The following is a 14,667-nucleotide window of genomic DNA, read 5'->3' on the forward strand; positions in this document are numbered from 1 at the left end:
CAGAAAAGGACTGAATCTTTCACAGATATTCTTATAATACTTCTGCTGTTCTGAAGGTACTGTAATGCAGCATAAGCGGTGTCAAAGCAAATCAAGGGACAGTGAGAAGCTGCTAACCGCAACCTCATATTGCTTACAGAACACTCCTCAGTCATTATCCATTACATTTGTTGATGAAATACTAAGTTAGTATTTGGAAATGCTCTGGGTCTCAGAAGGTTGYAATTTCAGAGAGCGACACCATTCAGCTTCCTTGGAAGGACACAGCGAATACTGATTTTAASCTGGTCCAATTAAAGATCTTCTGTGAAAGCAACTGACTGCAACATAATAAACTACAAGGCACCCCGACTTCTCATGAACAGGCCTGTATTAAGTAGTTTAATCAACTTCTGCAAAGGAATAGAGAAATAGAGAATCCACTCAGTGACAGCAAAATAGCATTAGGGTAGTGAAGCAGCTATTTCAGGCTCTTTTCCTGGACAAACAAGCCATCTGTAAGAGCTTATAGGATGAAATGAAGCATTTAAGTCACATAATTCTCTGTCTAATGGCAGATTCGGGTAAGTGGAATACATGGTGGAAYAGAGTAAAATACATTAAAAATAATACCCTTAAGGAAGGCACTATCACTTGTGTCTTTAGTCTCTTCTTCCTGATGCCCTTCCCCCGGTAGTGGGCAAAATTTATCTATTACAGATGACATAAGAAAGATCCACCTGCAGCACACGCAGAGCGAGCAGYATAACCTATGTCCTGCTGCAAGAATCATTGCTCAAGTGATACTGGAGCTTTTTCAAAACACACATTTCTGCTATTCTYCCAAACAAGTTGCCATTTCTCAAGTTCTGCGTCACCACATTCCACATGCAAGAGGATTAGTCTACCCAGCACGGTGCTAACTGATGGGATGCAAATTTGCACATTTATTTCCTGCTTCCCAACTCCTCTACTTTGCTGCTACACGCTAAGACTAGCAGAAGACACTAAWCATTAGCTGTTAAGAGATAAGCAGAATTGAAATGGAATGATGTAAAAACAAACTATTGCAACTCTACTGCCACAGATTTACTTTTATTTCTTCATATGACCTTTCAAAAGTTCCATACGTTTCAAAATCTTTGAGAGAAGTTCTGTAATGCTGTAAAACATAAATCAAGTATGCAAACACACCCAGTGGTACTACCCGAGATCAGAAGACAGTTCAAGTGACTTCATGCCAAGGAGCAAAGAATGAAATCAGTAGTCAGAGGTCATTTCTACTACAGCTGTCCCAATGCACGGCTCAGAAACTACACTCATTTTATCATTAAACTTACAAAGTATGAGAGCAGCAAGGAGGTTTAAGAGGTGATTATAACAGTCAGAAACATTCTGTCCGTTCTCCACATTCAGGACAGACTCTTCTAGGGTACTCTAGGAGACTTCTTTCTGCTCTGCTCCTCTAAGCAGGCAGGTAGAGAGGCTATCAAGCACGCTCATTCCAGGAACAAGGCAGGAACAGAGCTGCATTTGTACTGCACACTTATAAACCAGAGACTGGTAAGTGCCCGAATAGGCAGAGCACACTGGCAAGAATCCAAGATTGACAGGGCTGAGGATAAAGGAAAAGGGAAGGAGGCATTTCAGTGCAATGCCCCGTGAGTAGAGTCCTCCCATCCCCTCTGCTTGGTCCTGTTTGCCAACCTACTCTCTTGGCTGGCATACAAGCAGGAGGTATTTGGTATATGATTTAAGCCTGCCTTCTATCAAGCCTGTCTTCTATTACACACCTATAAAGCTGCTATGTTATTAGAAGTCTAAATGTACATGCTTTCATTAAGAAGGAAAGAAAAAAATATATWTTTTTWAAAYTTGTTTTGGAAAGAAAAAAAATATTTTGAATTTGTTTTACCTGTATAGGTGGCTCAATCATTAGCCATGCAGGAAGCATCAAACTTGGGTTAAGAGGTTGAGTTCCCACACGGAAATAAACGCCACCACTGGTGTCACAGGCCCACACATGCTGATTGCCACAGGCCAAGCTGATGAGCTTTATGCCACCTAATGATAAAGGGACATATTAGCAATGTTTATTTTTTTTATGTTGTCTAATAATGACCACTTTTACTTATACATGATCATATTAAATTCATTTTAATTATACTCACATAAAAGTTATGAATAGTTAATACAATTTTGGAAAGAAAAAACACCAGATACCATATAAATCCAAGAGCTTGTGCCTGTGAGATATTTTTCGTTTTAATCTAAAAATAAATGTTTTGGTCATAAGATCCTGTCATTTATAAAGCACACTAAAATTATGCTATTAAAATAACTGAATTCAAGCTGGGGAAAAATTACACGACAAATGTTATCAGTGACTAGACAAAATTGCACATGACCCAATGTGAACTTCCCTATCACTGGTCATGCTTATAGAATTTCAATGGTGTTGATCTATAAATACTAAATGATCTAAACATTCAGCAATGAACACTCCTAATGCTAACAGCAATTTAAAAATAATGCAGCATATAGATTAACATTTTAACATACCATCATTACATCTGTAAATAAGAGAGWCTGATTTTCAAATGGATTTATATTCAGCATTACATTTTTATGCCACCTATCTCTCAAAACTGCAGCAGTATTTTAATCTTAAGTTAGCACAGCAGAAACATCATAAAAACATCATAAACATTGCTAAAGGGGTATACATTTTTAGATTAAAATGAACTTGTAAACTACTAACTTGAACTCTTACTCTTTCATATTAAAAATAACCATATGATGCAGTGCATTTAACATGTTATTTTTCCCTCTCCAGAGTTGGAGCAACACAATGCCAAGCAACGGAAAACATGTTATAAGAAGAGAGACACCCAACCAGTACAGAAGCACTACAGAAGGAATGATCTGGTCAGACGCCAAGCGAGCGACTCTAAAAATAGGCTGGTTATTGAACATGTCAGCGCTGCTCGGGATATCCCATTCTTGGTAACAGTTTGCTCTTCAGGGATGTAAAATCTGGCCACAAACCTCTGCAAAGTGACTCACATACAGCATTCCTTACAGAGGGGATGCAATTTAACTTCACAGAGTGCAAGTTTAAACTTTTATTTCTGCTGAAGGCAACATGCTCTGTCATTAAGACCTGTTTAGAGATAGAACAGGGGACAACAGGGCCACTTGACTTTATCTTTTAGTTAACTGTAGCAGCAAACAGATCTCATTAACCAAAGTTATTTAACGTTCTGGTTCAAATGAATTTGAATGAAAACTTACCTCAAAACTTACCTCACCTCACTTTATTTAGCAGTGCCTTAAATAACCACGCTATACAAAAGAACTTCTATTGCTTGGAATAAGAACACCTAGTATATAACCTTCTATTGCAAGCAGAGGTGTGACATTCAGCTAAAGTCAAAGTTTTGGTCACAACTTTATTATTCCTTGTAACAAGGTATGACTAGCAGTAATGGCCTTATCATATGATGTCTCAGCTGTTGAGCCCTTCTGAGCCAAATAATCATCAGAGCACTCGAACATGGAATCACATATCACCTACTCGGCAGAGCTGGTATTATTTACGTCTACAGTACAATTTGATATTCAAAAATGCAGCCCTTGTGTAAATGTTTTGGCCTCCCACTTACTGTTTTTACCTCAGGAGAAGGTCATGCATTCATCTGCTGATTATGAAGAGTGGTGTGACTCAGAGACATCGCTTATTGTTGAAAGCAAAGGGTCATTCTACTGCATTTAGAAACCTTGATACAGATAGGGGAGCCCCAAACAAAATTATTTACTAGATGCAAAGGCCAGTACATGGAGTAAAGGCAAGCAGAAGATAGTGCCAACATACAAGCACTTCAACATTAGAGCAGGCAACTCATTCACTCCTGTAAAAGGATGCTGAGTATTTTCAGCAACTTGCTTTTATAAAAGCAAACAAACCAACAAAACAAAACAAGTCAATTGGCAGCCTTAATGTTTCAGGAGTAAAGTTAAACTACACTTGAACAGCAACTACAGTTCTCCAACTTTTTCAGCTATGCTATAGCAAATAAAGGGCCTAATATTACAGCCATAGATGTGCGCTACCTTGTGAGTGGTGATCTACCAAATGCATTTAACTGAAGGAAAATGGCCTAAAAATATTCATAATTTATTATTAACCTGCAGCAAAGGAAAAGCGGGGTGCTGCCTTCAGTGCTTTGTGATCCCAGATATCCACAGTGCCACCAGAGGGAGCAACTAAGCTAAGAGAAACAGCTGAATGCAAGGTTCGAACTGCCAAAGTTCAAGCATATTAAAATTAAAATCGACTAGTGATATCTTGAGAGGAGTTTTTTTAGGTTCTACTAAATCAGATAGGGAGAGGATGGACAAGACTACCTCACAGGTCACAGAAAGTCAGATGCCAAAGACGGCTTAAGCTACAGCAGGTTATTGACTGTGAATTAATAGCTCAGGTCTGGAAAACCTGGTGTATTTTCAAGCCCTATCCCTATGCATGGTTTGTAAACAAATTATTTTTGAAGACACTGTAAAGTTTTATATACAKTATTACAAATGAATAGTATAATACTAAAACCGTATGTGAGATTTAAGTTTGCCAGCTGGGTCTGCCTCTGCTTAGTCCTAAAGAAAAGAAAAAAGAATATTGCTCGCTTGCCCTGAGACCAAGCATGAATGCCATCATTAAACTGCAGGGAAGACAACTAAATTATTTACAGTTGTACAGAAATACTGCATATTTTCTATTTCATTCACCTCCTGATTAAACAYGAATGCAGCTTATCATGCAGACAAAAAGTAATAAACCTAAGTACAATATTACTAGTTGAARTGGCAAATAGCCAGATCCCCCATATCTCTATGGAAAGAACCAAATCATGGGGATATTTAAACAATCAAAACACTTGCAACAGCTTGGCCTTATGCCTAACCAAATAAAAGGCAGGTTAACCAGCAGCACTTTCTCAACATTATGCTGAATTGCCAGATCTGTATCAATCGGAATGCAAGAGTGTCATCAGCTGCATCGACYACAGATGATGCAATTCTTGGAGCAGAATTTTTCCTTGCCAGGCTCACACAAAATTCAGGACTTTGTGTATGAACCAGCTAAGACCGACATAATGACAGTCCCACAGCCTGCAGAACAAGAGTTAGCCTGGTTGGAGCTACTGATACAGCCCTGTTTCAGGGTGAACCGGCTCAGATGGACAAATGGCAAGAATCACCTCTACCTATGAAAATAATTACATGAAGGGTGGACATTCTGTCTCCAGCAAATGGCTAAATGAAATATGGAAAGAGTTGTTCGTGATACTTTACAGTACTCTACAGCAAAGTCCATTATTGTAAGATTCTATTTAATCCATTAATTTTAATATTACAGATCAGTAAACCAAAAATGTTGCTGAAGGAAAACATTGATCATTTGTGAAGAGATAAGTTAAGACATAATCAGCTCAATAATAATAAAATAAAATGTCATACCTAGTTGAGAGAGATCCAGTTTTGTCCAGTGCATCCCTGTCGGACAGCTGGGTGAAAGTGTCCTGATAAATATCTGCCCGAGACTATCCAAGCCCCAGATGGCATCCTGGCAGGCTGAATAATGCAGCATTTCAGCCTCTGGGGGAAGCTGCACCGTTGAAGGACGAAACTGCGGATTCTGATCACTGACACAGAACAGATCCTTGCTGCTTTGGCACAGCCACAGAAAGCTTCCTAAGGAAAGGACATTTCTGGTATTAAAACCATTCTTAATCTACTCTGGGCAAGCTYACATATTCCGTTTCCTCTGAAAAAGCAATTAGTACACTTGAAGACTGAAATAGATCTTCTTGAAAGTCTTAAGAACACATCCAAGTCCAAATAAGCAYCCTAAGCCCTTTTTTAGGTACCTAAGTATTCTCTCTTCAAAAGGAGAAAGTGATTTCCCTTGAAGGAACTAAGATATAGGGAAGAGATGTATATACTAGTCTAGTGCTTATCCCTTCCTCCTTCCAGATCAGCTTTGCCCTTTATCCTGAAGTTGCTTTTGAAAGACCACATTCCTTTTCAGTTCTTAATCATGCGTGCTTGCCAATTAAGCTAGTATAGTTGCAACAGCTGGAAATTGCATTAAATGTAACACCAGGACTGCCCAGAAAAAACCTACCAATGAAGTGTGCCATGCTGTTTCAATAACTGCACTGACAGGAAAAGTGCATGTTTGCCAGAGGCATTCCGGCAAAGCACGCTCCAAAATTTCATACAAGTTCTGGCAAGTCACACTGAGACAATTTAGGAAGTTGCTGCTCTTAGACGCTGCCCTCTGCTAAACCTTCTCACCAGCCTTGTTCTATGTCTCTGCTGAGTTTAAAGATGATGTAAACCCATGTCTTAGAAAATAACTCATTGTTAGAATCACAGAAATTTGCCTCTCTTTGAAACCATGCTAATATGCAAATAACTTGCTACTTCTATTCACAAGTTGCTGAACTTGGAGCAAATCTCAGACAAACCATTACAAAAGTTTCCACTGATTTGAGAATGTACATATAAAATGTTAAATTTCATTTTTCATTTTCTTTAAAAGAATAACTAAGAGACAGAAAGATGAACATAGGAGTAAAAAAAAGGGAAAAAGACACAGAATCTGCAGCCAGAAAGTAGAAGCACCATTCCCTGTACCATAGTAATAACTTTGTGCAGTTTTAAACCACATTATTTTGTTTCTTTTTCCACTTCTGTAACATAACAATAACGTTCGTCTTACAAAGCCCCTACTGCAGTAAGGTTCAGCTTATTAGATAATCAGAGGACAAAGTGAAAGGCATTCAAATGTTCCTATCAAGAGTTACTTGATTTTAATTTACATCAAACTGCAACAATCTTATCATAACAGAAACAATTTAAAGGGTTATGAGAAGTTCTCTTCAGAAATTTAATGATTTCATGAAATCACATCTCTCTACCCTTATTTTTAAGAAATTTTCAGCTTTTAGCAGTTCATTTACAACAGCAGGAACAAACTGGAAAATCCACATAGAATTTGGCACTTGTGGACAGAACTACTACCAAAACAAGGATGTTAGCAGTAAATGAATGGCAAAAAGGTGTCTACATGCACATGACTGGACTTCTTATTTAATCACCTCTGGGTAAATGGAGAATTGTTCTGTGTTTTATGGAAAGTGCCTTGCCTCTTGCAGTAGCACAATCAAACTACCATAGTACCTCTTGCCCATTTAAGTTTCACCCCTTCTCTCAGACTTTGCTGAAGAACATGGTCCTTTTCAGTCCTTAGCACATACACTTTCTACATAAGCTTCTATGTTAACACTCTGGCACCTCTCTGTTTGGGGGATATTTTGCTCCTGATTATGCCTTTGAAAAGACCAGGCAGAGAGGCCAATAAGTGCAGAACATCTTTCTCCCACAGCCATTTCTAAGTGTTTAACCATTTCTCCCCCACTTCCAGTAGTTTTAGACATGTTTTAACCTTGCATCGAATATTTAGGAACCCTATTTACAAAAACAAATAGTACCAAAAACTTGACAGTGTAACACCATTTGATTACTCGCACCATCAGTTCTCTGTTAAGAAATGTTACATTCCCGCATCAATTCACTAACCTTCTTTAGATGAAGCTGTGGAAGCCAACACAAAAATCCACTTTGTGGCAGAAGCAGTACCACGAGGCACAATATGATTCCAGTAAGTGCCTGGAAAGAAAAGAGCAACATCAGCATAAAATTTCATTTTAATTTTAATATGTCCTTTTAAAAGAGAAAGGACTCAGACTAAATGCTAAACCAATATTAGACTTTTTTTTTTTTTTTTAAATATGGAACTGTTTGTTTAAAGCTGTTGTGACTACAACTCAYGACAAAAAACATTTTTGTGGGGACAGAGTTGTAGTTCTGTATTTCTTTTTAATAAAAATTTTTAGATGTAGAAACACACAAACCTAATAAGTTTCCCTTTGCCACATGGAATTCATTTTTGCCTGAAGAAATCCAGACTCCGCTGCTGTTCACACCAAGGAGACTGGGTTGACACTGAAGTTGCTGGGACCAAAAGGCCATTCGAAGTTTGTCAGCCACCTTCTCCACAGGTGCCTGAGCTGCTGTTGCCACTGTATGAGTTGCCTGAATTATTGTCTGGAACAGGCTGCACTGGTCAAATACTACATAATCAGTGATGCTTACCTGGGAAAAAAAAAAACAAAAAAAAATCTGAACAATTTGACTTTGGGGGTGAACACTGGAATCTTCCATGGAAAGTCTGTGGGGTTTTTGTTTGTTTGCTTGATTTGTTTTTGGCTTTATTTACTGGAAACTTACCAGATTTTTGAAACCTTGTAAGTCTAAGTGTAGGAAGGGAAAATTAAAAACTGTGCATTTTGATCAAGAGCCTTGATAATAAACCTCAGCCATAATATTAAATATCCACTTTAAACTCCATTTCTCCCCAACAATTTGTTTTGAACTCTGCATTTTTCAGAAAGTCTCTTGTTTCACGATGACTCAACATTTCTTTTCTCCCTCTAAAAACCATGTGGAGGCTTGTGAACAAACAGGTGAATATTCAGTTTTCTATAAATATAGAAACTTGGATCGTGTAGCAAGTTAAACTACACAGCAAGAATCTGTGCATAATGCAGACCAGTAGTCTTTTACAACAATCTCAACACTCTTTAATTCATAAAAAGGAGGTCTATCTAAACCTCATTGTCAAAGTTTTATCACTGGTTACTAGGCTGGATCACGCTCTGGATAACCACAGTAAGGCAATGCCTAAGTGCACAAAGAGAAGGSCAATTTGCTCAAAGTCAAGCTACTTATCACACCCATCTTGAGGAAGAGATTGTATACACACATAAATTGAAAATCTTGACTTCAGCAGAGGTGTAGACAAACAGGTTTGCTGGATAATTGTTTTTCTACATCTTTTCTCGCCATGTCCACTACTAGTAGAAAGAAAAACTGCGAAAAGTGTCAAGGATCCTACATCAATTCCAGGAACTACCTACAGTAACTGGGCTGCTCTTAGCCACAAGGTCTATTACTGAAGCAAGCAGCCCCACATGTTGAAGAAGCTTGAATTCAACAGGGGGAAAAAAAACAAGGTAATAAAAGCATTTCTGCAATTGTACAGCAGCCACATTTTTAAGCTCTGCCTAAATAGCACCTCCTATTGCTGCTGTTAAGATACCAGCCTAAATGTTAATATGTCAAGTTAAAGCACTGATACAACCCAGTAGATCATCTCTTCTGTTGCTGAAAACTGCTCTGATGCTACTCGGGATGTTTCTTTCCCCTTCTTTAGGGTAGGCATGAAAAGAGCTTTCATCAAACTATTTTTGAGTTTTATGCTTAGAAACACACAGAGAAACAATACAAATAAACCTCAGGTAAAAAACATGGAGACTGAAAGCAACATAAAGAAATGCCTACTTGCCACCAATGATTATCATCGCCTTGGGGCTTCTTGGAAACTATACCAGTTCTGAACCACAGATTTCCATGGACATCCAAAGCCCATAACGTCTGCTGATCTCCAAGGGTTATGCACACCGGTTCCAAAGCCTGCATTTCACTGGAAAAGCAAATAAGCATAAAATTAAAAATGTTACTTCGTATTTGTGTCTATAGCATTTCAAATAAAGTACTACAATGCCAACAGCAGCTGAAAACTTTTTTCAATCTCAGTATGAACAAGCTCAAAGAAAAGTTTGATTTTGAGTTATCACAGTCATCAATCCATAGTCATAATCCACATTTCATTGATTTTCATAAATGCTCAGCACAGAAGAGAGGCCTTCAAAGAYCACTTGAGATTTTAAACTCAATACTACACCAGAGAATCAAATAAAAACAGATCTATTCAGAAAAAAAGCACAGCCATACTCTGCAAGCTTTTGATAAGATAGCTTCAGAAATCTTTCTTCAACTTTCTTACCCTACTTCGAGAACAGTACTAGCAGTTCAGGTCCCATAAACATTTTCCTGTACTGGCAAACCACTTTTAAGTTCAGATCACTACACCAGACAGTTCCAAACAGAAAGGTTGTGAACAATGCCATTTCCTTTAGTGAACCTTCCTCCTCAGTCCAAGGAAAAAAAATCAAATACGATCTATCTGCAATTTTAATACAAAACTCCAAATTGAAAGTACCTAAGGAGTAGGTCAAACAAATATTTTCATAAAACAATGGATGGATTAAACATGCAAGTTACAGATTTAAACAAGATACTGAACACTTCTTTAGACTTTAAAAGCCAAATATCTCCCTGTAGGGAGGTAACACAGGTCAAGGATTTTCACATAATTCAGTAGAAAATAAAATCATAGACACAGAAAAAGTAATTTCTTCCTACATTCACTTCAGGCTGACATCACAGGTGACAATATTCTAGATATTCGTTTTGAGTATTAAACTCTTGATGCTTTTAGCTTTAGCACAATTTAACTACTCTGAACACAGGATTTGCTGCAAAGCTAAATATCARTTACCCAGAATACCTTTAAAAATCTGTCATTGGGATATATGAAAGGATTATCCAACTGCGTATGGATGATCATGAAATAAAAATTGAGATTTAATCTGAGAGGAAAAACAAACAAACAATCCCACACAACAAACAATAGAGAATCTGTAGTCCATTAAAGAAGTCACTACAGAACAAAGAAATACTATTTAATAAAATTTAAAAAAGGCATATTGAAATATGTTATAGAGGCCTTTTCAGCATTCTTCCCACCTGCCCTGGACAGAAGTGTTAATGCAACTGAAGCAAGTTTGGGCATCTTTTTTTTTTTCCATCAGAAATAAATCCAGTGTGACTCTGGAGTGCTTGAACAAAGACTACACAACACATTCACGTGGTCTACAAATACTTCAGGTAACACATGTTCAAACCCCAAGGAGTTCCAGCCCTGGAACAATTATTTGTGTCACTGTTTTGGACATTCCTGCGTCATTACCTGACAATATCACTCTTCCACTGCTCTCCTTCGGGACAAAAGCTGCGCACTCCCTCCCGGTAAAGCAGGGCCCGCTGCTCACTCAGTGCCCAGACAACATTATTTCGGGATGTAACCTGTGACAGTGGACAAGGGCAGTCAACCTTTACAGCTCTGGCACAAGGACGATCCACACTCAGGCCTAGAAATCAAAAAAGGAGGATTGCTTTACAAACTTCAGCTTTTTTCAACTAAACTGAAAAAACAGAAAGCTACCAAAAGAAAACTAGGACAGAAAGCTGAAGGGATATATCCCCCCACATACTAACACTCTTCATTTGATCATTGTTCCTTTGATACACCGTTCCTTCACAGATTATTTGTTTCATCTAATAAGGCTAAATTTAGATTTTGATACTTTAATAATTAGATTTCTGATCTGATTTATCCCTTCAACATCTGGCAGAATCCACAAGTCTTATTCTGTCATTTCTGTTCTTTTCCTCCCTCTAGTGTTTGAATTGGGGAATCTCTGTTTATAAAACATACATTGGACTTAACAGAAGTGATAAGGGGAATAAATAAATAAATAAATAAAGCAGGTAACACAGGAATTTTTGCCCAAGACAAAATGCCAGGAAGATAAGCAATCTGATCTGTACAGAGGCAGCTGGGCAATTACAAAAGAACATGTCAGAGCAAGCAGTACTGAAGGAGGGAGAGAACTTCTGACCACGTTTAGAGGCAGTTAATGCATATATACCTATGCATACATTCTGGAGGAAGACATGCCTCCTCCACAACTCCACTGAAACTTGATTTGCACGGTTATGTGTGAACAGCTCAAGAGACTTTTTCTTAGATTTCTCATGCTTTGAAAGCAAGTACAATCAGGTTGATTGGTAAGATGCTCTAGAAGGATAACAAGCAAAACGCTCAGTCCCACTGCTGCACACGAGGTGACAGGGTGGCAGAAGGAATTAAAAGATTCTGCAGAAACAACTATGAGTAAGGGCACCACATTTACAAGACAGGTACATAGAGAGTTTATTTTTGGCATAAAGACAAATGTAGAAGCTTAAGAATAGGAGAACATAAACTAATGTAAGTAAACCTGTCTCTAAGGAGGAAGAAAGCTACTGATTCAAACCTCTGCAGAGCCCTATGTGGCTGGTATCAAGCTCATATTTTATTACCACTACCCATACTTTGTAATGCACACACACGACCTTGGCAGACCAGCTGATTTTTCTGCAACTCTTCAACTTAATTAAAAGTTAATTTAACAGAATATCTTCTATCACAAAATCAACGCTGTATTCTTAAGCAACAATGAACGATTTGTACATAATTTTAAGTAAAATTGTACTGTAGTGTATCAATTGGATGTACAAGAGAAATTAGGAGGTATCAAAGTTAAGTGGAAGGTAAAATAGAATATTGACAGGCACAACTTTGCCCCACTTTAGTGTCTTATTTTTTTCCTGCTTCCACACAGTCTTCCTCTCACTTCCCCAGGAGTTCTTTCAGATACTATAGATACTTTCAGAACTAGGCATTTTGAAACGCCTCCATACCAGCCCAGCTAGTGCAAGGCTCCCCTGCCTCTCTTTGATAGTCGCCTTTAAATCCACAACCTGAAGCATCATCTCTAAATTAGCCTTCTCTTGTGCCCTGCATCTAGCCTGTACACTCCACTCTCTGCATACCACCTCCCAGATGCATCCTCTTCTATTAGCTGAGGCCATTGAAGCCAAAGCCACCACTTCAAAGTTGCCACTGCACTGTGGCTTTCTCTGATCCTTGCCTCCATTCACACCCAGCGACAATGCTGCTGTAAAGCCTGACACTCCCTGAGCCTGCCCCTKCCTCCCCAGCTTTGCTTTCTCTAGCACTTCAAATAGACACCACCTGTCTATTCCTCCAAAGCTCTTAAAGGCCTGTCTTCTACTACCTACCTTTCATTATCAAGTTCTAAGTCTTTAGAGGTGAGAGTTATTCAGTACTTTCCAAACAAATAGGTTCTGCTTTCTCTTGGGCTGCCCTTCATACTTAAAACTCTGAAGAGGCACACACTGAAAAGCCACACATTACCCCACCTCTCAAAAAATCCTTTACTAAAATTCTTAAAGCAGGAAAACAAAACCCCCGGAAGATTCATGTAAGTGGTTCCAATGCACCACACTGCCATCACAGCAAGGATACTATTTCACCATTTTCTGCAATCACTTCCCATTTATTTCTAACCATCTCCTGTTCCTCCCGTATCAGAAGTTCTTTATTCTTTATGTACTCCACTTGGCAAAACAGCTAAAGGCTACAAGCTAGGTTCTTTGTTTCCTAATTAAAGTCTCAGAACTGTTTCCAAATATTTTTTCAAGGTAAAGCTGCTTCCCTCCCTAGCTTTGGATTAAAGATTTTTTTTCTTTCTTTCTTTCTTTTTTTTTTTTTTAAATGCAATCTTTCACTAGATTTGCACTCTATCTTACTCTGCGAAAATTCAAAGAGGCTGCAATTAATTCACATACCTGTTTGCAGATACAGATCTCCATTTGTTCGGATAATCCAGGCAGTATCATCACTTAAAGCTACAAACACAGCCTGAGGTAAAGCCTCATACCAGTGGCGTTTTCCTTTTATAGTCACTTTTCCACAAGCGTAGGCCTTGTTAGTTTTTTGTTCRATCTTCCAAAGAAGAGCCCCTGTACATGGAGTTAAAAGACAACATAGCATCATTACAGTATGAYCTACCAAAAATAAGGTGAGGGAAAGAGAGACCAGTAGAATTAAATAAAACTGCAAGTCTTAAAAGGTAAACATTTGTCTTGCTTATATTTATTTTCAAAAGGCAAGAAGAGCGCTCAAGTTTTCTAGGAACTGCTAAAATGCACTTATCAGAACACATTTCATTTTAAACACTCTTTAGTTATACATACTGAAAAGAAACAAAAGCGCCAGAGTCAAAGGAGCCAGCTATTAAGAGACTTAAGTTCATGGCTGGCCTCTGTTACAGTTTGGTATGTCCTTGACACTCCTGTGTATTCACAAAATCTGCAGCAGCAAATGCTTTCGCTACTATCATAGTTATGAATTTGAAGAAAGTAGGTAGAGATATATGAGATAATTTTAATATTTTCATATTCTACAAGCAGTAATGGAATTAGCAAGCGACACAAGAAATTTTATGGTGAGTCATGAGTGAAAACCACCTGAGCAGCAGCAACGCTCCCCAGAGCCGCAGGCAGCACTGCTGCTGACTTGCCACTCCGCGCCACAAGTGCGCAGAACCCAAGCACAACTACCCAAATCCTTCTTCTTGACAACTTTTTCCTCCATTCCAGGTAGCAAATGCAGCTGAGAAGAAAACCAAATGGAACGCCAAATGTAACTGATGACTTGCATCCCTACTGGTTTGTGCCAACATACTGGCACAACATGGGTACATTACTTTGCAATATATTGGCAACTTAACTGCCTGTGATCAATTCTACAAAGTCCCCTATTGGATTCCATTTTGATCTTTTCAGTTAACACACTCTTGTGTTAATATCCACAGGAAGGTTTGATGCCAGAACATCACACGGTTCAGAAAGAAACCTGTTTAACAGCTTCCGTTAACAGACTGTACTAAATGTAGAGACATTCGGTACCAAATCCAACAACTGCTGTCAGTGGATAAGGGCAAACGCTGTACGTGCTACTCCAATCCT

General features: G+C 38.5%; 1 protein-coding gene across 1 annotated transcript in view; it reads right to left on the reverse strand.

Annotated features, from left to right (window-relative positions):
- The window catches only part of TECPR2 (tectonin beta-propeller repeat containing 2), a 38,548-nt gene that overhangs the window by 11,140 nt on the left and 12,741 nt on the right, over window positions 1–14,667 (reverse strand). Inside the window, exons 11-17 of the mRNA XM_026050406.1 lie at window positions 13,486–13,659; window positions 10,979–11,159; window positions 9,448–9,589; window positions 7,959–8,199; window positions 7,624–7,713; window positions 5,497–5,730; window positions 1,895–2,043 (exon numbers count right to left, since the gene is read on the reverse strand). Of these exons, the coding sequence (XP_025906191.1) occupies window positions 1,895–2,043; window positions 5,497–5,730; window positions 7,624–7,713; window positions 7,959–8,199; window positions 9,448–9,589; window positions 10,979–11,159; window positions 13,486–13,659 (1,211 nt within the window). The remainder of the gene's footprint in view (window positions 1–1,894; window positions 2,044–5,496; window positions 5,731–7,623; window positions 7,714–7,958; window positions 8,200–9,447; window positions 9,590–10,978; window positions 11,160–13,485; window positions 13,660–14,667) is intronic.

This window comes from Nothoprocta perdicaria, unplaced genomic scaffold (genome assembly GCF_003342845.1).
Source record: "Nothoprocta perdicaria isolate Ctin4 unplaced genomic scaffold, notPer1 scaffold_69, whole genome shotgun sequence".
Classification (NCBI taxonomy): domain Eukaryota; kingdom Metazoa; phylum Chordata; class Aves; order Tinamiformes; family Tinamidae; genus Nothoprocta; species Nothoprocta perdicaria.